This window comes from Typopeltis vanoorti, chromosome 4, assembly GCF_054136105.1.
Source record: "Typopeltis vanoorti isolate ZY-2024b chromosome 4, IOZ_Tvanoo_1.0, whole genome shotgun sequence".
NCBI lineage: Eukaryota > Metazoa > Arthropoda > Arachnida > Uropygi > Thelyphonidae > Typopeltis > Typopeltis vanoorti.
Window position 1 is genome coordinate 51870316 of NC_143552.1, and position 24079 is coordinate 51894394.

At 35.4% G+C, this 24079-nt stretch overlaps 1 protein-coding gene across 1 annotated transcript in view; it reads left to right on the forward strand.

Moving 5' to 3' along the window:
* Positions 1–24079, forward strand: part of barr (non-SMC condensin I complex subunit H) — a 346268-nt gene that overhangs the window by 193999 nt on the left and 128190 nt on the right. Inside the window, exon 10 of the mRNA XM_090391808.1 lies at positions 8614–8879. Coding sequence (XP_090247934.1) covers positions 8614–8879 — 266 coding nt within the window. The remainder of the gene's footprint in view (positions 1–8613; positions 8880–24079) is intronic.

Here is a 24079-nt window from a genome sequence, read left to right on the forward strand (position 1 = left end):
TAATGTTAAATCTGGTGTGAGACAAGGATGTACATTATCGCCTCTGTTATTCATTATCTATATGGATCACATTATGGAGGAAAGTGGTATTAAACATGATATCAAAATTGGAGATGTTAATGTCAGCTCTTTGCTTTGTGTGGACAATGTTATACTTCTAAATAAATCCGCTACAAGTCTGAAAGATTCCCTGACTAAATTGAATAACTGTTGTAATAGATATGGTATGAAGGTCAGCATTAAAAATACAAAGATAATGAAAATAGGCAGAATCGTTGAAAATGTCAACTGCATTGTAAATGGAGAACTTATAGAACAAGTAAAATATTTCATCTACTTAGGCACAATTTTTAGTGAAGGTGGTAATAGACAACAAAATCAACAAAGCTGGTATGGTAGGAAGTCAACTGAATAAATTTATATGGAATAAGAGAGAAATTAGTCATCATCATCATCATCAAATTCCTGCCATGTACCCTCAAGGGGTGTACAGGATATGACAGTACTACATGAAAAAATTACATCATTACTAACTTCCTATCTACAATTTTCCTCCAAATCAGTCTGTTACTTGTCAAGACTCCAACATTATCAGATCTTATATTTCTATCGTCTAAGGCACTTTGTACCATATCAATCCACCTATATCTTGGTCTTCCTCTGGGTCGTTTTCCTGCCAACCTGGCAGAGAACACTTGTTTTGCTAATCTTTCCTCTCCCATTCTATTTAAGTGACCATACCATCTGAGATTAGCTCTGCTAAGGCATTCCTGGATGCTGACAATGTCAAGTTCTTTCCTAATATCCTCATTTTTAATATGATATTGCCATTGATGCCATCTGTTCACGCCTCTAATCTTTCTCAGGACTCTCATATCTGCGGTCTCTAGTCTTTGGTCAAGTGTTTTACTTCTGACCCAGCTCTCAGATCCATAAGTTAAAATTGGTTTGAACACAGTCTTGTATACAGCTAATTTAGTGTTCCGACTAATTTCTTTCTTATTCCATATGAATTTATTCAATTGACTTCCCACGATACCAGCTTTGCTGATTCTGTTGTCTATTTCTATATTTAGTTTACCATCTTCAGTAAAAATTGTGCCTAAGTAGCTGAAATGTTTTACTTGTTCCACAGGTTCTCCATTCTAAACACAGTTGACATTTTCAATGATTCTGCCTATTTTCATTGTCTTTGTCTTTTTATTGCTGACCTTCATACCATATCTATTACAACAGCTATTCAATTTAGTCAGAGAATCTTGCAGACTTGTAGCGGATTTATTTAGAAGTATAACATCATCCGCATAAAGCAAAGAGCTGACATTAACATCTCCAATTTTGATATCAGGTTTAATACCACATTCCTTCATAATGTGATCCATATAGATAATGAATAACAGAGGGGATAATGTACATCCTTGTCTCACACCAGATTTAACATTAAACCATCTTCCTGTACTTCCTTCAATTCTAACTGCTGACTCACAACTCAAATAAAGACTAAGTATTGCTTGATATAATGCCCCATTGACACCATATAACTGCAGCGTATTGAATAGCTTCTCTCTTGGCACCTTGTCATATGCCTTTTCCAAATCGACAAAACTTAAATACAGATCTTTGTTATATTCCCATGCTTTCTCGACTATTTGTCGTAAAGTGAAGATCTGATCCTGACAGCCTCTATTTGGCCTGAATCCAGCTTGTTCTTCACCAAGCTTTTCTTCCACAATTCTTCTCAACCGTTTCTCAAGTATACTTGCATAGATCTTGCTAGGAACACTCAGTAGGGAAATACCTCTGTAATTCTCACATTCAGTTTTATTTCCCTTTTTATATATGGGTACTATGAGAGCTCTACTCCAATCATCGGGAATTCGTCCCTCTGTCCAGGCTTTCTGAACTAGGCAGTGCAGCCACTGTAAGACTCTTATACCACCATACTTCAGCATTTCTGGTCGAATATTATCTACTCCTGCTGCCTTTCCACATTTCAAGCCTTTGATGGCTTTTTCTACTTCAAGTATGGATATGTATTCCTGACCGCATGCCTGGTCAGTGTTTTTTATCACTGTGCTGTCATCACTGCTTGTTTCATTTAGCAGTTTTTCAAAGTAATTACTCCATACTTCAAGGATATCTTTTTCTCCTGTTTTCATTTCACCTTTATCATCTCTAATTCCTTTTACAGCACTCTTCCTCCATTCCTAAGCTTATTCAACAACCTCCAGAATATTTTGCCACCTTCTTGATATTTATTTTCTATATTCTTGCCAAAGTCCTCCCATGACTTTTGTTTAGCTAGTTTTACACACTGTTTAGCTTTCTTACATTTGTCTCTGTATTCTGTAAGAGTAAAAGCTGACTTATTTGCCAGGAACTTTTGATATGCTTTCTTCTTTTCCTTCACTGCCTCTTTAACTTCCTGTGTCCACCAGGGAGTTCTGATTTTTTTATCTTTGCACACAACCTCACCACATGCCTCTCTGGCAGAATCAATCAATGTTTCCTTCAGAGTTTGCCACTGAATCTCCAAGGTTTGATTCCTGTTCTCAAACTCTTTCATTTTCTTTTCAATAATATTTCTGTATTTTAGTCTACAGTTTACATCTGAGAGCTGCTCAACTTTTATTCGCTTTAAAACTTTCTTACATGTTATTTTTTTCAATATGAAATTCAATTTTATCCTGCTCAAGACTAAATAGTGATCACTTCCAATTTCAAATCCTCTGTACACTCTGGTGTCCTGCACCAGGGAGAAAACATCATTATCAACAATAACATAGTCAATGAGACTTTTCTTATTCCTAGCCTCTTCTCTCCATGTGAATTTGTGCACATTTTTATGTTGGAACATGGTGTTAGTAATAACCAGTCCATGTCCTGAGCAGAAATCCAACAGATATTTGCCATTATTATTAGCTTTGCTCTTTTCTCCAAATTTTCCCAAAATATTTTTGTATGTCTCACAATCATTTCCTACTCTACTATTTAGATCCCCAACAAGGACCAACTTTTCCTTTTTCATTGTGTCAGTTGCTTTTTCTAAAGCCTCAAAAAATTCCTCCACTTCTACCTTAGTAGAACCTTCTGTGGGACCATAGGCACAAATAAGTCTCATTGTCCAGTTCCCCATTCTCATATTTGCCCACATTACTCTACTTGAGACTGACTGCCATTCAAGAAGATTAGCCTCGTATTTTGTGTTGAATACTATGGCTACTCCTTCTTTTCCTTGATTGTTATTGCCTGAATATAACATTTTGTATTTATTGCTCAGAAAGATCTCACCAGTTTTGGTCTTTTTTGTTTCAGTCACCCCTATTATGTCGATCTGGTACTTATCTAATTCCTCAGCTAGCTCCATTTCTTTGCCATTCAGGCTTCTTACGTTGATAGTACCGATCTTTAACTCTGGTGATGTTGAGTTGGGGTTTATTTTCAGATTTGTTCCAGTAGCTGACTTTTTGCTGTTCGCCCTGGTTCCCTGGCGAAAACAACGGGGGCCTTGTTTAACCGGGCGACGCCCCAGCCGGCATGAAATTTTGTCATGTTGTACCATCATTTTTTATTTTGGTTTAACCAATAAGAATACAATTTGGTCGGCTAAATCCCAAATTGCCAGCCCATCCTCGTTCGTTCAGTATCAAAGTAGATACCCAACAGGGTGCACCACGAGAAGGTGAGGATTGGACATTAGGTCAGAAGCCCTGGTCGGTTCTCCGCATTCCTTTAAAGGCTATGTGGAGGTCTCCTCTCAGTTATACAGCTTTGACCCTTAAGCACCCGAGAAATTAGTCAAAAACACTAAATTAGCAGTATACAAGACAGTGTTGAAACCAATTTTAACTTATGGATCTGAGAGCTGGGTTAAAAATAAAACACATGTGCCAAAGACTAGAGACCACAGATACAAGTGTCTTGAGAAAGATTAGGGATGTGAACAAATGGCATCTATTGCATTGTTATATTAAAAATGAGGATATTAGGAAAGAACTTGACATTGTTAGCATCCAAGAAAGTGTTAGCAGAGTTAATCTCAGGTGGTGTGGTCACTTAGAGTGAGAGAGGAAAGATTAACAAAACAAGTGTTCTCTGCCAGGTTGGCAAGAAAAAGACACATGGGAAGACCAAGATATTGGTGAATTGATATAGTAAAAAGTGCCTTAGAACAGTGCTTCCCAAACTGTGGGCTGTGAAATAATGAAAACAAAAATTTTGCTTTCTGCTTATTGCGGTGCTTAATGAATATTAGTAAATATTTGCTTATTTATATAAGTTTCATTTCAATGGAATTGATAAGAAGCACAGAAAAGCTTACAAATGCAAAAACTTGCATTTAAAATGGCCAAGTTTTTCGTGCTTTAAATTAATGTTTCATTGCTAGTGTTATAAATATTATAACAATATATGTTTGTTTGTCTGTATTTTTTTTCGATTTGGTCCGTGAAATATTTTAATTTTTCCAAAGGGGCCTTTACATCCATAAGTTTGGGAAGCACACTGCCTTGGAAGACAGAAATGTAAGATCTGATAATGTTGGAGTCTTGACAGGTAACAGATTGATTTGGAGGAAAATTGTAGATAGGAAGTTAATGGTGATGTAAGTGTTTCATTAGTACTGTCATATCCTGTATATCCTTTGTAGGGTACAAATCAGGAATTTGATGATGATGATCTAATCATCTGATCAGGTCAAAACGAAATATGAGAGCACTACCTCAACCAATAAACACAGGAAGCTGACACCAAGAGACCAAAGAATAGTCTGGAAATCTCAGTAGTTTAATGCAGAAAGTAACCAGCCAGTAGTTTAAAATGTCTACGGTGGTTTAGTTTAATATCAGAAGAACATTATAAATAGAGGCTGTCTCAGTTTTCACAGAAGAGCAAATGCAAATATGCCAAACATCAGTCATGGCAATTGATAATGTTGTAAGACCAGTTTGATTGGCTTGTATAGTATTGGAAATTGGTGATGTGGAATATTGAATCACACTACGTTATTTTCCAGTCAGAGTGGTGGACGTGTTGATGCTAAGGAAAACCTTTGATGGTTACAATGGAGATATTGTGGTCTGGAGTTGTTTCTCTTGGTATGGACATAGACTTCTACTTTTCATGAAGGGTGAAAGCAGACAAATGTGCAACACTGTTGGATAATACGATGCTTCCAATATAGCATCAGATTATGGAATAGATCTTTGTTCTCAACATGACAGTGCACCATGTCATACTAGAGTTGCCAATTGAATATGATTTGAAGCAAATGATAAGAAAATTTAACCTCCTGCATTGAATGACAATTTCATTCAAATTGGAAGACATGTTTAGAATGAACTAGTGTGTCATATTCATCATGTTGTTTGGAATGAACTGGAATGTCAAATGCAGGATCTAATGCCAGTTGAATATGATTTGAAGCAAATGATAAGAAAATTTAACCTCCTGCATTGAATGACAATTTCATCCAAATTGGAAGACATGTTTAGAATGAACTAGTGTGTCATATTCATCATGTTGTTTGGAATGAACTGGAATGTCAAATGCAGGATCTAATGTTATTAAAAGCACTCAAAACAATTGTTTGAAGAGATGAAAGTACTCTGAGTGGGTCTAACATGTTGATGACATTCTAATTATTTGCAAACACTCCACAACTAAGTTAGAATTCATTGTGTATGCTCTGAGTAATATATTTCCTTCAGTGTCATCGATCATCATAGATCTTGTATCAAAATCAGGAAATTGTTTGACTTCAATATATGTTTATAAAAAATGTCCAGATACTGAAACGTATTTACATGTTAGTTGTCATCTCCCTTAGTGTTAGAAGTTGAACATATGTGCAAACTTTAAAAAATTAGTATAATAATACTCTCAAGTAGTACAGGATACTATGATGGTACTACACAATTAAGGCTACATTATTACTGATCTTTTATCTGTAATTTAGATTAGTCTGCCACTTGCCAGAAATATAAGATCTGGCAACATCAGTTGTCAGATTTTATATTTCTTTCTTCTAGGGCATGTGTGATTGCATCATTCTACCTAGATCTTGGTCTTCCTCTGGATTCTCCCCTCCCCCTCCCCCATCTTTGCAGCAAACACTACTTGTTTTGCTAACCTTTCCACACTAATTCTGTTTAAGTGGCCAATACCACCTTAGATTAACACTGCTCATGCATATTCTTGAATTCTGAGTGTCAAGTTCTTTCCTAAAATTTTTATTTTTAATATGATTTTATTTCTAACCCAACCCTCAGATCCATAAGTTAAAATTGGTTTGAACACTGAACTGCATACAGCTTTCAGTATTTTATCTAATTTCTCCTTTATTACATATGAAGTTATTCAACTGTCTCCCTACTGTAATGGCTTCGTTTATTCTGTTATCTATTTCAATATTTAGTTTACTGTCTTAAAAAAAAAATAAAATAAAGCAAGAGCCATACAGCTTCATTTCAATGGCATAAATTGTATAGAAATAGTGGATATTAAAGATCCAATAATTTTTCAATTCTGAATATATGTAGAACCTGCAGAAGTTAAAATTTTGACTAGTGAGCACATGAGAATACAATCCTTGCTAATCAAGTTGCTTTAGCACTACTTAAAAGACATAACTGCTGCCCAGGTGTAAGTGTATTCACCTTTTGTTAGTGCATTTTGATAAAGGGTTCACTGGCCTGACAGCTGTTTCTAACTGGCTGGTTCTCTTCTGAAATAATGCTGACTCTTTAATATCCGTTATTTTTGTATAATTTACGTTACCAAAATAAAGCTGTATGTCTTTTTCTCTGATAATTACTATCACACACCAACTGAGAGTTCACTTATAAAAATAAAACTCTCTGACATAGGATTGCTTTGGTATTGAATGGGGGCCCTTGCTCTCTTATAGTTTCTGCCTGGTCTCCAAAAAGAATGGTAGACCTTTGCATTCTGATAGTTTGTCTGCTGCTTCGCTGAGCAAAGGCTTGTTGTGGGGTTTTTTGCCTCTGGTTGTGCCAGGCTAAAGTTCGGGTTGGTGATCAGACAGATCACAGAGATTCATAAGCGATACAGTTTTGGAGCTGATTGACCGTTTAGGCCACTCATAAGTTTTTGGAAGTTGACAATTTGAACAAATTGAATTACTTGGTCTCTGAAGAGAACCAGTCAGTTCTAAACAGCTGTTGGACCAGTGAAACCTTTATCAAAATAGACTAATAAAAGATGTATGTTAAGTAGTGCAAGCTAAGACAACTCTGATGCCTCAGATTGTATTCTCATATGCTCTCTGGTTAAAATGTCAATACTTCCAAAGTTTCTACATATATTTGGCTTTGAAATAATGTTGGATCTTTAATATTCACTATTTCTATGTTGTTATTATTTTATTTTACTTATTTTGTAAGTTCTCCACTGAAAGTGCAGTCGAAATTTTCAGTGTTCTCTCCATTTTCATAGTCTTTGTTTTTTACTGATTTTCATGCTACATTTGTTATAGCTGTTATTCAGTTTAGCTAATGAGCCCTGACAACTTGTACTGAATTTGTTTAGGAGTATAACATCATCTGCATAAAGTAGAGCTGAGATTAACATCTTCAGTTTGATAGCAGTTTTGATGCCATTCTCCTTCATAATATAATTCATATAGATGAAGTAGAGATATTGTCTACCTTTGTCTTCATCCTGAATTTATATTAAACTATCATTTTGTACCTTTTTTGCTTCTAACTGCTGAGTTGCAACTTAAATGTAGATTATATGTTGCTCTCTAAAATGTCTTGTTTATAATTGTAAAGTTTTAGAGAGCTTTTCTCTTGGCATCATGTCATATGCTTTTCAAGTCTGTAAAACTTACTACAGATCCTTCTTATATACACATAATTTTTTGTATGTTTATCTTAAAGTAAAAATCTGATCCAGACAACTGTTTCTCCTGAACATATCTTGTTCTTTTTCAGGTTTCTCCTCCACAAATTTTCTTAATTTCTTCCTAGTTATGTTTGTATAAATCTTTTCTGGAACACTCAGTAAAGAAATTTCTCTATAATTCTCATGTTTCAATTTTAGAGATGACAGCTCTATACTAATTATCCGGAATTGCAATCACTTTAGCCAATTTGGTAGCTAAAATTTTATAGTTGTTATTCAGTAATTAAATATTGCTGATTTCAAAATTGGTTTGTTTTGAAAGTTAAAAGAGGATGTTAACCTTCTTTCTGCAGCTCTTATCTTTTCAGAACAGTGATGCATAATGGTAGAGGTGGAAACTGTTGAAAAATAAAATTAATTTTTAATAACCTGTATAAAGATAAAGATTACATATGTGATCTGACACTTCTCTGAAATTTCAAGAAATGTATTGTTCACAAAAATATATAAAAAGAAGTTTTGTTTACAAAATACTTCTTTATGTGTCAATCATCAGCTCTTTGCTCTGTGGATACATTTTTTCTTATATTTTACTGAATAATCATTTAAATGCTTGGCCTAATATAATCTTATGCTTGTGTTTAAATTATAATGTTAAAACAAAGGTGACTTGTATAGTGGTCAACAGAGAAAGTTAACTTGCTCTCCTAGAAATGGATCTCAAGTGGAAATTTATCTCTTGTTTAGGCATCTACAATAGAGAGTGACCAACCCCTCTCCAAAAGGGGTAATTTTGCATTTGATATAGATGCAGAACCTGATCTGGTAGATGAAATTCCATCTCAGGAATCTGAAGATGATGAAAGTGATGGTTTAACAGGATGCAGTGTTGCAGATGATAGCGTCTTCATTTCTGCTCAAGGAGCAAGTGAGGGAATTGCGGAGGATTCTATATTTGGAGAAAAAAAAGCTGCTCTTGCATCAAACAAGGCTGACTCTATTACTGCTGTCAGGTAAAACTATAAATTTCATTGAAGCAATGTTGAAAATGCATTATTTTAAGCAGAAATGATATATGCTATTGTTTTTGATTTAGTTATGTCGATATGTAGATATCTCAACAGAATGCAACTTAATTTGCATTCTGTGAAAGTACAGCTATTACTGTGTCCTCTCAGAGTAGAGAATTGGGAAGGAAATGGCACTGATGTTTTATAATGCGGTGCGAGGTAGAGGCGGATAGGATATTTAATGGGCTATTGATATAGGTCAGGTAACATTTAGGGTGATGAGCAAGAAATGTTTAGACAAATTAGTTTCCAAATGCCAGACAAGTGATTAATGTGGAAGATTTTAACTGTAGCAGTTAGACTGTTAGTAATAAGGAACTGAAATCTTTGAGGGGCAGATATTTTAGGCAGCATGTGGCAGAGGGAACATAAAAATCAAAAGTTTTATAGTTGGTCTTAGCATTAGAGAATCTGAATATGGCTGAAATATCATCATTTCTCTCCCATTTGGTAAGAGTGATCTTGTAATCTTGACTTGAAGGACACAATAGATGGATGTATCAAGCAGAAAGGAGTTTGTGCAATTATAAGGCAAGTGATTATACTAGTTTTAGAAACCAGCTTAACACTTCCATGAATGGAAGGTTTTGAAGGAATCGAGATCAGCTGTGCATACTAGTTAAGAAATATTTTTAGTGGGAATAGCACATTGCAAACCTCAAGTGAAAAAGTGAATGATTAGGAAAACAGAACAGATTTTCCTAGTCATCCACTGTAGGTGAAAAGAAAAAGTATAAAGAGAAAAAAGTTGATAGCAGTTACATGAGGAATAACATAAGACTTAAACCAGAAAAGTGACTGGATGAGAAGAGACCAGCATTGTGATCTAAGGAAAATACCCATTAATGACTTTGCTAGACAGAGATGGTGGCTTAGTGATCAATGCAGATCTTGGTGAACCAAGTTTAATCCTAGAAAAGTGCAGAGGGTCGAGGGTTTAGAAGTGCATGAAGAGGAGATATTTCAAATACTTATTACTACAGATGTCAGTAAGGCAGTGGGATTTTAAGAGAATCTGCCAAAGAACTGACAGTGCCATTGAACTGGATGTTAAAATTCTTATAACTTGAAATATCCGTAAGGAGGATACTGCCATTGCATAAGGATGGTGATAGAAAAGAAGAATTTGGAGAAATGAGTAAGCAATTATATACAGATTTTGAGGGATGAGATAATATTATATTTGAGGGTCAGCATGAATTTGTTACAGGTGCTCTTGTTTCACTAATCAGGTTTACTCTTATAGTAAAGTAATGAGTGGTTGATGAGGGGAAAGGCAGGTACTTCTATTCTGGATGTTGAAAAGGCATTTGGCAGCATGGCAATGATAATTTAATATTTATGTTGCAGTATATGAATTTAGATATTAGATAAGTGAATTGGCTTGGAAATGGGAGGGGGGGGGTAGGTCACATGAGTTTCCACTGGGCTCAGTATTGGAATCTTTACTGTCTAACCTTTATGTTAGTAATATTGTCACTAGATTGCAGGAAGGTATTCATTTGTTTGCAGATGAGACGCATGGGAGGGTTATTAGTAATTGTGCTAGTTGTGCTTTGCAGAAGGATTGAATAAGCCGGAAAGGTGGGCAAATGAATAGGGATGATCGTTTAATGCAACTAAATGTAAGGTTTTGGAAGTTTGTGATCCATAGATGAGAGTGCACATACTTTTCATGAAACTATGCAGGAGATAGTGGAAGATGCAAGGTATTCTGATCAGAGCTCAGATAGGATACTTCATCCTATTCAAATTCAAACCAGAATTTGAATAGGATGAAGTATTCTTGAAAAAGAATACAGAGGTGGATTAAAAAAAAAAAGAAGAAAAAAGTGAAAGTCAGTTTGGTGGACAGAAGATAAAGTAATTGAGAGATTTCAGCTGTTGATAGATATTTACCAGATTGACATTGGGAAGATTTTTCACATGGTAGAACAAGGCTAAAGAAACAAGAACAAGGGCCATCCCTCAAAGTCGTGAAAGGAAGTGGTTAGACATTAAATGCATTGCCTGAGAAGGTGGTGATATTGCATGCAGTGAATGAGTTTAAGATAGTAGTGGTATGGCAGATTTGTATTGACTTATCATGCACCTCCCATATGAGTATTTTCACTCCATGGAGATCCTGAGTAGTAATGATAAGTTTCATGTTGATGTTTTCAACATGAAACTGACCATCATTTTTATTATTAACATGTTCACTGCCAACTACGAGTATACTCTTAGTTGGTATATGAGCCCCACAAGCCTGCTATGAGTATACTTGTATGACGCTTACCGGTGGCAACAAGATTACCCGTACTGACCTTGAAGAAGTGAAATTGCTTGACTTGTGGGGCAAGCAGCAAAACTGTATATACTCGTAGATAGTATATGCTCCACACAAGCCAACTACAAGTATATGCCAGCAACAAGATTACCTGTACTGACCTTGAAGAAGTGAAATTGCTTGGCGTACGGGAACAAACTATGCCGAAGTAGCGTGGCAGTGAACGTGTTAAAAATAAAAATTTGTACAGATAAAAAGCATTTTAGATGAATTTGGATTAATAGTATTACTTTCACTTCCCCCCTCTCCTTGCTGTTGTTTTATTAATGTTAGAGAATGTGCTTATCCATCTCTTTATATATTTAGTCATATAAATGACTAAACAAATCATGCAAAATCCTACTCACCATGAGAGGAAGAAAAAAAAAATTCTTCCCCAATAAGTCAGTTGGAGTTCTTTAAACTGATTAGTAGTACTGTATTGTTGTTTGGAAAATATTTTCATTGTGTGAAAACTATTCCAAGAAGTCAATAAATAATAAGAACAGGAAAAGCAGTGAAAACAATATTATTTTATAAAAATATAACTTGTTACATTAATTTTTGCTACTAGAATACCCATTCTGCTAGAAATGCTTATATATTAGTTATTCATAACTATTATTTTTCAGGAAATTACAGTTTATACTGAATATTATTACAAATAATTTTAATTAATACTTTCAGTATTTCAGCAAATAAATTAATAAATTTAGTTTAATCCTTTTGCATTTAATCTATTCAGTTAGTTCAGTCCGTTTGCTCACACTTGGATAAAGGATTAAACTAAATTTATTATACTCTAACCGAGTGAAAATAAACTTTCAACATCTTTCTCTAAATCCAGAGTAATTTAATAAAAAGGTGGCACACCGTTTGGCAACTCCTATAGGTAGAGATGACCTTGCTAATGCTTCTGCTTGATATCTCCACTTGGGCCTGGCTCCTACTGAAGAGACCTCAATCAAGGTCTAAACTAGTTTGGATAGTGGCCCTTCCCTTAATGCATAACATTATACATATCTGCAAGGAGATGTGCTTTGCATTATGGGAGATACTGAGATAGGAGTGATGTTAGCTTGCTCCACCTTTGCAACGAGTTGCCCGGTGTCGTACCACCTTACCCCAGTCCTGAAGATACTTTCAGGCAGAAACTTTGTTTGCTCACACTTGAATAAAGGATTAAACTAAATTTATTATAGTCTAACCAAGTGAAAAATAAACTTTCAACATCTTTCTCTAAATCCAGAGTAATTTAATAAAATGGTGGCACACCATTTGGCAACTCCTATAGGTAGAGATGACCTTGCTAATGCTTCTGCCTGGTATCTCCATTTGGGCCTGGCTCCCACTGAAGAGACCTCAATAAAGGTCGAAACTAGTCATTAAGGGAAGGATAGTGGGATTGTATTATGGGAGATACTGAGATAGGAGTGATGTTAGTTTGCTCCACCTTTGCAACAAGTTGCCCGGTGTTGTACCATCTTACCCCAGTCCTGAAGATACTTTCAGGTGCAAACTTTGTTTGCTCACACTTGGATAAAGGATTAAACTAAATTTATTATAGTCTAACCAAGTGAAAAATAAACTTACAACTTCAAGCTCCAAGCACTGTTCAGAGATTTTCATACAAATGCATTTTTGATCTGCTGTGAGCAAGTGTGGTACCCATCTTGAGCAAAGCTTTTTCATTTGCAATTCTTCATGCAAAATATATCCTACATGTTCTTTTGAAATGCCTATAGTCTCAACGGCGAGTCAAAGTTCACACACTTTGACTCGCCGGGCATCCAATACAATATCGTGCACTTGATCAATGATTTCTGGTGTTGTTACACTTTTTAGACACCCTTCACTGGATCATCTTCAAGGCTGATACAGCCATGTTAAAACTGGGCAGCCTATTTCTTAATTGTCTAAAACAAAGGAGAAGAGTGCCCATAAACTTTTATGAACTTCGAATGAATTTCTTTTGGCGTTAAACCTTCTTTTTACAAAGAATTTTATAACTGCACAATACTCAATTTTATTCATTTCTAGGGATACAGACAGCATATCTGCTTCAGCCAGCTATAAAACAAACTACTTGACAGAATGACTTGCAATTTCACATGGATGTTTATGACAGTTGTACCAACTTACAAAAAAATCGTGCCGATAGTGTTGCCATCTGTGGGTGAGACAGAGAACTTTTCAGACCACGCATATATACTTCTCAGTTGGTCATAATTTCCTACTTTGTAATTCAGCCTGTAATCTTTTCTGAATGGAACAGTCATAAATTTAGTCACTTCCCAAGTGAGCACTGCATGACGTCTGTCACAAACTGGAGGCAGAATAGTCACATCTTTAACTGAAACACACTCTTAACACTATAATCCAATCACACACTCCTTGACCTCTGATGGGGACGAACGCAAATTTAAAATCGTTCTCTCCTCATCAACATTTCCATTCCTGTCATTAACACAGTTATATAACATTGTTGCTCTTACACTCACATTCTCATCATTTCCTCCTGTATAATTTAGTTTCCATGATTCTTAGGTCTTATACCATCTATTAATTTTTCATGACTCTTGATACCAAACTCATTCAGGTGTAGGCCATCCCTCTTATACAAAATCAATTTTATCTCAAAGTCACTCCACAGATCTAAAAACTCACATCCATTCCTTTTACACAGCCTACTGTTATGTCGTGACAATTCTTTATTTTGTAATTTATTGTGTTCTCCTACTTATATCACTTATCTTAAATTATCGTTGTGTAGTGTTATCACTTTTAACTATATACTTCTAAGATCTATACACGTGCAAATATCAGAACACTGCACTCTCTCATCTACAATAAAATCTATCCACATAATTGGCCGTTTCTTAGAATGATTAAGTATATTAAATAATTAACAAAGGGTAGACTTCTAAATAGAGGCTGATCCTCAGCAATAATGGTCTGGAGTCACCTCCTAATCAGGTTTTGGCAATATTTATTTGATCAAGCTGCGCCAGCCAGATCCCTAGGTTAGAAATTCCTCATAACCAAGGAATAACCTTCAGAAAATATACTAAGCAAATCAATCTATTAATTACTCTTTATTTATCTCAATTTTTATCTATCTCTCTTAAGTTACTTTAGTTTGCAGTCGTGGTCTCTGTCATGTAATTCTTTCCCGCTCAGATTCAGATATTAGCAAGTGGTGCATTGGATTCAATTCAAGACACAAAACAGGTTAAGATATTCAAGATACATTTATTAAATTCCTAAGATTACACATTTACAAGAATATACTCAATTGGAATAGAGGTATCCTAAGTTATAAAGTTAAACATAGCAACTGTAATTCACACAACATATCCAATCATAGGTTAATTTCACAGCACAAAATTTTTATTATCATCTTCTAAATATCCTTACTAGTCTACATATACTCTCAAAACAATTACATTGGTAACTTTATAGATCTTTACTCACAACAATTCAAACTGCAATTCATTCATATAAATACTTGAGAAATAGCCTTTAGATTTAAGACACTGCTATCTAATATTCACTATAGTCCTTAACACAAGTATAGAGTTCTAAAACATAACATCTCTTTTCTTCTATATCACAATATTCCTTTCTTTCATAACAAAAGAATTATAAAAGGTTTTACATTACCATATTTCTGGAAACTCATTCAGTCTGTTAATTTTTTCTTACTTCATCCCACGGAATGTTTAATTTTCTCCTAGACGATTGACTCACAGGCTAGACTTGGACTTCATTGTTCTGCCTTTCCTACCCATCGTCGACTAGAAACAACATGGCTCGGATCGAAACACTTGGGCGTATATGGCGTCCAGTTCCTTCAAGCTTACTCGGGAGGCTACTGATTCTCTCCTCGTCAATTCCTTCCATACGTCATCACGAACCGATGGCAGTGAATAGCTACATGCTATCGATAAGATCCCGATCTTGAACTCACTCCGACTCCACAAGAAAATCCAAAGCAGCCTAAAGACCTCAAGAAGGAAGAACGAGGGGGGGGGGGGCAAACCCCTTTTATACCCACTACCTTTGGCGTCCTCTTCACTACTATACTCCTGCTCGGCATCCTCTTTTTGTGCACGTGTCGTATATTCTATTCGCATCTTCCTGGAAAACATCGAGCGCGTGCCATTCCGCACATAAACAATTTGCCTTAGGCTACACAATTCACCTGATGTTTTCGTTAGTGGACGTTGAACCTCTGTTACTATGCCCCAACATATATCTTATAAAGAATACTTGGTTTCTATTACATTTGAGTCATTCCTCTTTAAATGCAAAACGTAGCATATCAGGCAATTTCTTACCCTTCAATGATGACAGCGCAATTCATTGAAATTGGTGCTCATTATTTGTTTTTGAATGAATCCATTTCCAAAATCGGACTCTTTCCCTTCCAACGGGCGGTTTGTTAACATGGCAGTCTACGGGAGACTGGAGCAGATGCATTTTTATGTGAGAGGTACCCCGTGTTCTTATTTTGCTGCGAGAGGTGTTTAAATGAGCATATGGGGAAAAAGAAAATTACTTTTTCCCCATATGCTCATTTAAACACCTCTCGACTTTTTGTAATTCCTACGCCATCTCTCTGATCTGCTTTAATTTTGCTACTTTGGAGATTAATTCATTTTCATTATACCCTTCCATATCTCCTATAATCTTGTTAACCTGGCTAGCCTTCTTGTTTTCGCCTGCTGTGCTCTTCTTAGCATTACATTTCTTGTCTATTTTTGGCACTGTTTTAAAACTTATTATTCAAATATCTTAATAAAAATATGTTATGAAACACTAAAAAGCTAAAAATCTATACTAATATACTATCAAACACTAATTTTCTAAGGGAAAAACAAAACAGACAAAAAAATCACCAATTTTACATGAGCACTAAATTCACCAACCAACAACAATGTATCCTCAAACTTCCATTACGAAATCTGTTCCATTATTTCTAACTCCTAAAAATCATTACTCCTAAATAATTATAAGTCTTTACATTTTAAAGAAATCCTGTCTTAAATTTGTGTTTTGTTGCTGTTTTTTGATTACTACTATATTCTTGGGTTTTATTTGTATTTAATACTAAGCCATCATTCTGACTCTTTTTCATTAGTATTTCAACAATATTTTGTAACTCTATTTTTGATTTTGCTATGAACACCAATTCATCAATACTAATATTGTTAATGCTAATTCCATTTATTTTTATTCCGTTTTCAATTTCTTCATATTCTTACATTATCATTTCAAGTGTATATATTGTATAGGTGATATTCTACACCCTTGTCTCACTCCTCTTTTGATATCTATTGTTTCATTATTAATGTTGTTTATAATTTGTGTCTTATTCCAGTATAATCTATTATTCTAGTATAATTCCAGTATCAATTTGGATGGCTTTTAATATTTCTATTAACATTTCATGGCTTACTATGTCAAATGCTTTTTGAAAGTCTATAAAGCAGAGATATATATTATTATTTATTTCTGTTAATCTTTCAATAATAGTGTTTAATTCAAAAATGGCATTAATTATTCTTTTTATTTTAATTTAATTTTAATTTTATTGTATGCTTATATGGCATTTAATTCTAGAAAACATTATTTTCAGTAGTATTGTTGAAGTGTGGGATATGATAATAATTATTCTAAAATCTTTACATTTTGCTGCATTATTCTTTTTTGGTTTTGGAATGCAAATAGATTTTATGAAATCTTCTGGTAGTATGTCAGTATGTCTGTATCATATATATTTGTATTATTTCTATTAAAAAAAATCTCTTCCTCTTCCCCCTATCTCTTTTATTAATTCATCTGATATTCCATCACATCCAGTCATTTTGCCATTAGGTAGTTCTTTTATGGCACTTATTATTTCTTCTTTAAGTATACAATGGTACCTTGGTTTGTGAGCATAATTCGTTCAGGAAACGTGCTTGTAATCCAAAGCACTCGTATATCAAAGCGATTTCCCCATAAGAAATAATGGAAACTCAGATGATTCATTCCAAAACTCAAAAATATTCATATAAAAATGATTAATACAAAATACATATACCTTCGTATACCTTATATATGTATACCTCTTTATATTTTTATTATTTAAATGTAATATACATAAAGTAATCGAATTTATTAATTACATTACAATTACATATTATAGTAATTGTATTGGGTAGGACGACTTTCATTGTCGCTAACGGAATCACTGCTATCTGTTGACTCTTTTTCTTTTTGTGCGACTTTAACAAGGAACCTATCCAATGACACTTGCTTTTGCCTCCTTTTGAGGATTTCACAGAAATATGACATTGCTTTGTTATTAAACAGATTCATCGCTTGCACTGCCACAGCCTTACTTGGGTGGTGCTTTTCTACAAAATTTTGCACTGTTTCCCACATTTTACACACCTCTCTAATCTCCTTTGAAGAGAGGGATATCTCCGTCTTTTTCTCCTCCTCCTCCTCAGACGAGATCTCCTCCATAACCTCTTGCTGTTGCTCGCAATGCAGATCCATCAGTTCGTCGGTGGTAAACTCCTGGCCATATTCCTCCACCAGCTCTTGAATGTTGTCTGCATTCACCTCCATTCCCATGGTCTTCCCCAAGGACACAATTTCATCGACAACTGGCAGCTCCTGTTCATGAGCAAACCCCTCGACACAATCAGACCACAGTTTTCCCTCCAAGCAGAATTAAGGGTTCTCTTGGTGACCCTATCCCAGGCTTTATCCATGATCTTGACACAGTTTACGATGTGGAAATGATTTTTCCAAAACTCTCGGAGGGTAAGGTTAGTTCCTTCGGTCACCTCAAAGCATTGCTGAAATAGTGCCTTGGTGTAAAGCTTTTTAAAGTTCGAGATGACCTGCTGATCCATGGGCTGGAGTAATGAAGTAGTGTTGGGAGGAAGTAACTTGACCTTAATGAACTCGAATTCTTCCAGTAAGTCGGCCTGGAGGATGAGCAGGAGCATTATCCATAACCAGCAAGACTTTGAGTGGCAATTTTTTTTCTAAAAGGTATTTCTTCACTGCAGGACCGAAGACCTTGTTAATCCACTCAACGAACAAAATACGAGTGACTCAAGCCTTGCTGTTGGACCTCCACATAACGTTTAACTGGCTCTTCTGCACCTTGCATTTCTTGAAGGCTCGTGGATTCTCAGAATGATACACGAGCAGGGGCTTGACTTTGAAATCACTGCTTACATGAGCACACAGCAAGAGGGTGAGATGGTCTTTCATGGGCTTGTGACCGAGCATTGCATTCTCTTCTGCTGTAATGTAGGTCCTCTTTGGGATCTTTTTTCCGAAAAACCCCCGTCTCGTTGCAATTAAAAACTTGCTGTGGCAGATAATACTCGAAAACCACGAGCTTCTGGAACTTGGCAAGGAACGCCTCAGCTGCCTTTGCATCCAAACTCGCAGCCTCTCCATGCCTCACAACACTATGGATGCCACTTCTCCTCTTAAAGTTATCAAACCATCCCCTGCTCGCCTTGAAGCCTTCTTCGTTTTCTGTAGACGTACCTGGCAGTTTACTTACGAGGTCAGCGTACAAGGCCTTTGCCTTCTCACAGATCAAGTTCTCGGTCACGGTATCATCTGCTAGTTGCTTCTCATTCACATCAAAAGCAACTTTTCTACCTCTTCCAGAATATGTGGCTGTTACTTTGATACTCTCGTGACTCCTTTTGCTACATCTAACCCCCCTTAGTTCTTCTTTAATACTGTGCAAATCGTTGACATAGACTTCTTATAAAATCTTGAGATGGCGGCCACTTGCATACCTTGTTTGCACTTCCCAATGATTTCCTTCTTAACTTCCACTGTAATCATCTCCTTCTTCTTACCGCCTTCTTTTTCAACCCTTTTCTTCATTGGGGCCATTGTTGTAGTACAGTTAATAAAGAACAGTCACTACATTTGGACACAAAATAAAAAAAAAATACTTTATGTACAAACACGTGGTCACAATGCTAGCACGAATGTTCAGTATACGAATGAGGTATGCAGACTGAGACTGAGCATGCAAGATGATTACCCACAATCCCGAGTGGCTTGTGATCATGTGACGCTCGGCAGACAAAGCATATAGGTAATACTCGTATTGCAAGACCTCACTTGTTTATCAAGTTAAAATTTATTAAAAATTTTTGCTTGTCTTGCAAAACACTCACAGACCAAGTTACTAGCAATCCAAGGTACCGCTTACCTGGATTTTTTGAATGAACACTGATCATAGGTTTGCCATGCCTGTGGCCATTATACAGTTCTGTTAGGTATTCTTTGCATCTTTGTATCTTGCTTTCTGTATTTATAATAACATTCTTATTCATATCTTTTAACTGTTGGCTTGTTATTTTCTTTTGGTTATTAAGAAATTTATTTTTTAATGCAACTACAATTTTATGTTCTTTATTGGTACATGTTTTTTCTTCTTTACTTGTTTCTATTACTTACCTTTTATTTATTTTTTATTTTTATTATTTATCTATTTATTATTTTATTTATTTATCTAATCTTTTATATTCTTCATTTCCATTGGAGTTATTTTTCCAGGTTCTTCTTTTATCCATTAGTTCTAGTATCTCTTCTGTCATCCATGTTTTTTTAAATTTACTCTCTGTTTTTCCAATACATTTTTCTGCTGCAGTCAATATTGCTTCTTTTATCTTGATCCATTTGTTGTGGTCTTTTTTTTCAGTATAGTGTGCTATATTATTCTGAAATAAAGTGGAATAAAGATAAACTAAACAACTGTAACAGTTGTTTAGTTGATCTGTATTCCACTTGAATGTTCTAAATCTGTCAATTATCTTTTTTAACTTTCTAAAAATCTGTATGAAAGTTTAATTCTCACAACTCTGTGATCTGATCCATAGTCGGCACTAGGTATAAATTTTGCATTCTGTTTCTATATCTCTGATTGATCATACTAAAATCTACTTTATTATCATGTGTATCATCAGGAGATTCCCGACTATACCTTGTTTTTTCTTTTTGTTCATAAAATGTGTTTGGTAAATTATCAATTTATGTTTTAAACAAAACTCAATACATCTATCACCTCTGTCATATCTTATGCCATATCCATATGGATCTATGACACAACTTATTTTTTCCCTTCCTATTTTGGCATTCCAATCGTTCATAATGATTAACACCCTGTCTTTCAATCCTCCAATATCTTGAATAGTTTCCTTTATTTTCTCATAAAATTCTTCAATTTCTTCATCATTTTCAGATGCAGCAGGTGCATAAATGTGCATAATCATTTTCTGATATTATTATTAAAACCTTTGAACTGTGCCTTTATGTTCTTTTCCTTAAGAGTCGTAACACTGAGTTTGTAGTCGTTGCTTGAGCTATTAATCCTCTCTGGCTATAATTTGATCCCCTCCCCCCCCTCAAGGTTGTAAGTATGCTATTTCTCATGTGTACGTAGTCTAGATTTAGGAAATGCTTCGGGCTGGAACCAATTCCCTTGTCTATAATGCACTTTCTCTTGCACTGATCTTTAAAAATGTATTTGTTTTTTCAACTCTGTCATTAAAGATCGCGTAGAGGAATTGTATGTCTTTCCCATACATGCAAGAGAAATGTCCAGCTCAACACAGAAATATCTCTAAAATTTAATTCTAATTCAAGCAACGCTTTAAACTTAATATCCGTCAGTCGTGGCTATTCTATCTTCAGGACACACAAGTTCTATGTTTTATGAGACAGTGCATTGGCAAAGGCAGAATCAGGCAAGCTATTAACAAACAAAACTGTTTATCCATTCTCAGTCAAGGTAGTTACAAAGATTAAAATTATACATGTCAAAATATCTGTCTCTGATTAACTTAGCTAAATAACAATGGAGACAAAGAAAAGCACGGGTCTGGTTCTCCACTCGATTAGATTAGCAATTCTCGCTTAAGCTCTATGACAAAGAATATATATAGGCTCATGGTAATCAGACACGTGGGTAGACATATATACGCATTCTAACGTAACTTAACTCGGGCCAAAGACAGAATTAGGCATAACTAAACTTCACAGTCAATTTCCCCTTCATCACATAACATTAGCAAATTTCTCTGAGCTCTGTATACAATTAGTTCACAATTAATTTATAAGTGCAGCTTTCCGGCTTCACAAAAATATTCATTGTGCTAACTAACTCTGAGATCGGCATTCTTAGCCTTAAATTTCACAATCTAGGAAAGTTCCAAAATTCTTATTTGCAACCTTGCCAGCTAGTTCAATACACTAGATCCTAGAGATCACGATCACGTTCCTCTTCCTTCCAGAAAAAAACACACTTTGGCACTAGTTAGACGATACACGGCAACGGTGATCCAGCATACTCAGAGATCGTCAAGAAGCTTCACGGTGGGACTTCTGGAAGTGACTGTCACTGCTGTTATGAACCTCCTATCATCGTTGGACTTCTGCTGGCGAGACGTGACTCCCCCATCCTTGCAATGGCTGGACACAGGAACCTCTTCGAAGCAAGACCGGAAACAAGAGCCAGGAACAGAGTGCTTTGGCCACCTCGATTTCTCCCTTTATCCTATTCTCTTAACCTTGGAACTTCCTCAGATTAAACCGCTCAGATATTCTTGGAGGGGCTTTCTCTGCCACCCTGTTGTCACTGAGTTTTGGCAGGAAAACCCTGTACTGCATTGATCTTCGCGATTTTTGGTATCCTCAGGTCAAAATGTCTAATCCCCTCTGAGCTATTTCTTTGTTTGTACTATTTCAGTAGTTCTTAAATATTTTAACAACTTACTCTAATATTTTAACAGATTTCATACAGCAAAAAAAAAAGTTGAAGTAAACGTTAATTCAATTACAAGTATTTTGTATAATTTGTTATTTTCAAGTAAAATCGGTATAGAAAAAATTCTGTACTAATTTTTCTTCATAAAAGATTTTACAAGTGATTTTGTCTCTATTAAAATTGATATTATTTTTGCAGATTGCCTATTAACATTAATAACTCGATGTGACAACTTCTTTTCTATAATGAATGCAACTCCCTTTATATACTAGAATATTATATAATATATATTATATATTAATTATAAAAAAACTTTAATTAATAAAGGTCAAAGATGTATAACTGAGAGGAGACCTCCACATATCCTTTAAAGGAATGCAGAGAACCGACCAGGGCTTCTGACCTAATGTCCAATCCCCACCTTCTCGTGGTGCACCCTGTTAGGTATCTACTTGGATACTGAACGAATGAGGATGGGCTGGCAATTTGGGATTTAGCCGACCAAATTGTATTCTTATTGGTTAAACCAAAATAAAAAATGATGTTGCAACATGACAAAATTTCATGCCGGCTGGGGCATCGCCCAGTTAAACAAGGCCCCCGTTGTTTTCGCCAGGGAACCAGAGTAAACAACGAAAAGTCAGCTACTGAAACAAATCTGAAAACACACCCCAACTCAACATCACCAGTGTTAAAGATCGGTACTATTAACAAAAGAAGCCTGAATGGCAAAGAAATGGAGCTAGCTGAGGAATTAGATAAGTACCAGATCGACATAATAGGAGTGACTGAAACAAAAAAGACCAAAACCGGTGAGATCTTTCTGAGCAATAAATACAAAATGTTATATTCAGGCAAAGACAATCAAGGAAAAGAAAGAGTAGCCATAGTATTCAACAGAAAATACGAGGCTAATCTTCTTGAATGGCAGTCAGTCTCAAGTAGAGTAATGTGGGCAAATATGAGAATAGGGAACTGGACAATGAGACTTATTTGTGCCTATGGTCCCACAGAAGGTTCTACTAAGGCAGAAGCGGAGGAGTTTTTTGAGGCTTTAGAAAAAGCAACTGACACAATGAAAAAGGAAAAGTTGGTCCTTGTTGTGGATCTAAATAGCAGAGTAGGAAACGATTGTGAGACATACAAAAATATTTTGGGATAATTTGGAGAAAAGAGTAAATCTAATAATAATGGCAAATATCTATTGGATTTCTGCTCAGGACATGGACTGGTTATTACTAACACCATGTTCCAACATAAAAATGTGCACAAATTCACATACAGAGAACAGGCAAGGAATAAGAAAAGTCTTGTTGACTATGTTATTGTTGATAGTGATGTTTTCTCCCTGGTGCAAGACACCAGAGTGTACAGAGGATTTAAAATTGGAAGTGATCACTATTTAGTCTTGAGCAGGATAAAATTGAATTTCATATTGAAAAGAATGACGTGTAAGAAAGTTTTAAAGCGAATAAAAGTTGAGCAGCTCTCAGATGTGAACTGTAGACTAAAATACACAAAAATTATTGAAGAAAAAACGAAAGAGTTTGAGAACAGGAACCAAACCTTGTAGATTCACTGGCAAGCCTTAAAGAAAGCCCTGATTGATTCAGCTAGAGAGGCATGTTGTAAAGTGGTCTGCAGGGATAGAAAAATTAGAACTCCATGGTGAACACAGGAAGTTAAAGAGATAGTGAAGAAAAAGTAGAAAGCATATCAAAAGTTCCTGGCAAATAAGTCAGATTGTGCTCTTAGAGAATATAGAGACAAATGCAAGAATGCTAAACATTGTGTAAAACTAACTAAACAAAGGTCATGGGAGGACTTTGGCAAGAATATAGAAAATAAATATCAAGAAGGTTGCAAAATATTCTGGAGGTTGTTGAAGAAGCTTAGGAATGGAGAATAGAGTGCTGTAAAAGGAGTTAGAGATGATAAGTGTGAAATGAAAATGGAAGAAAAAGATATCCTTGAAGTATGGAGTAATTACTTTGAAAAACTGCTAAATGAAACAAGCAGTGATGACAGCAC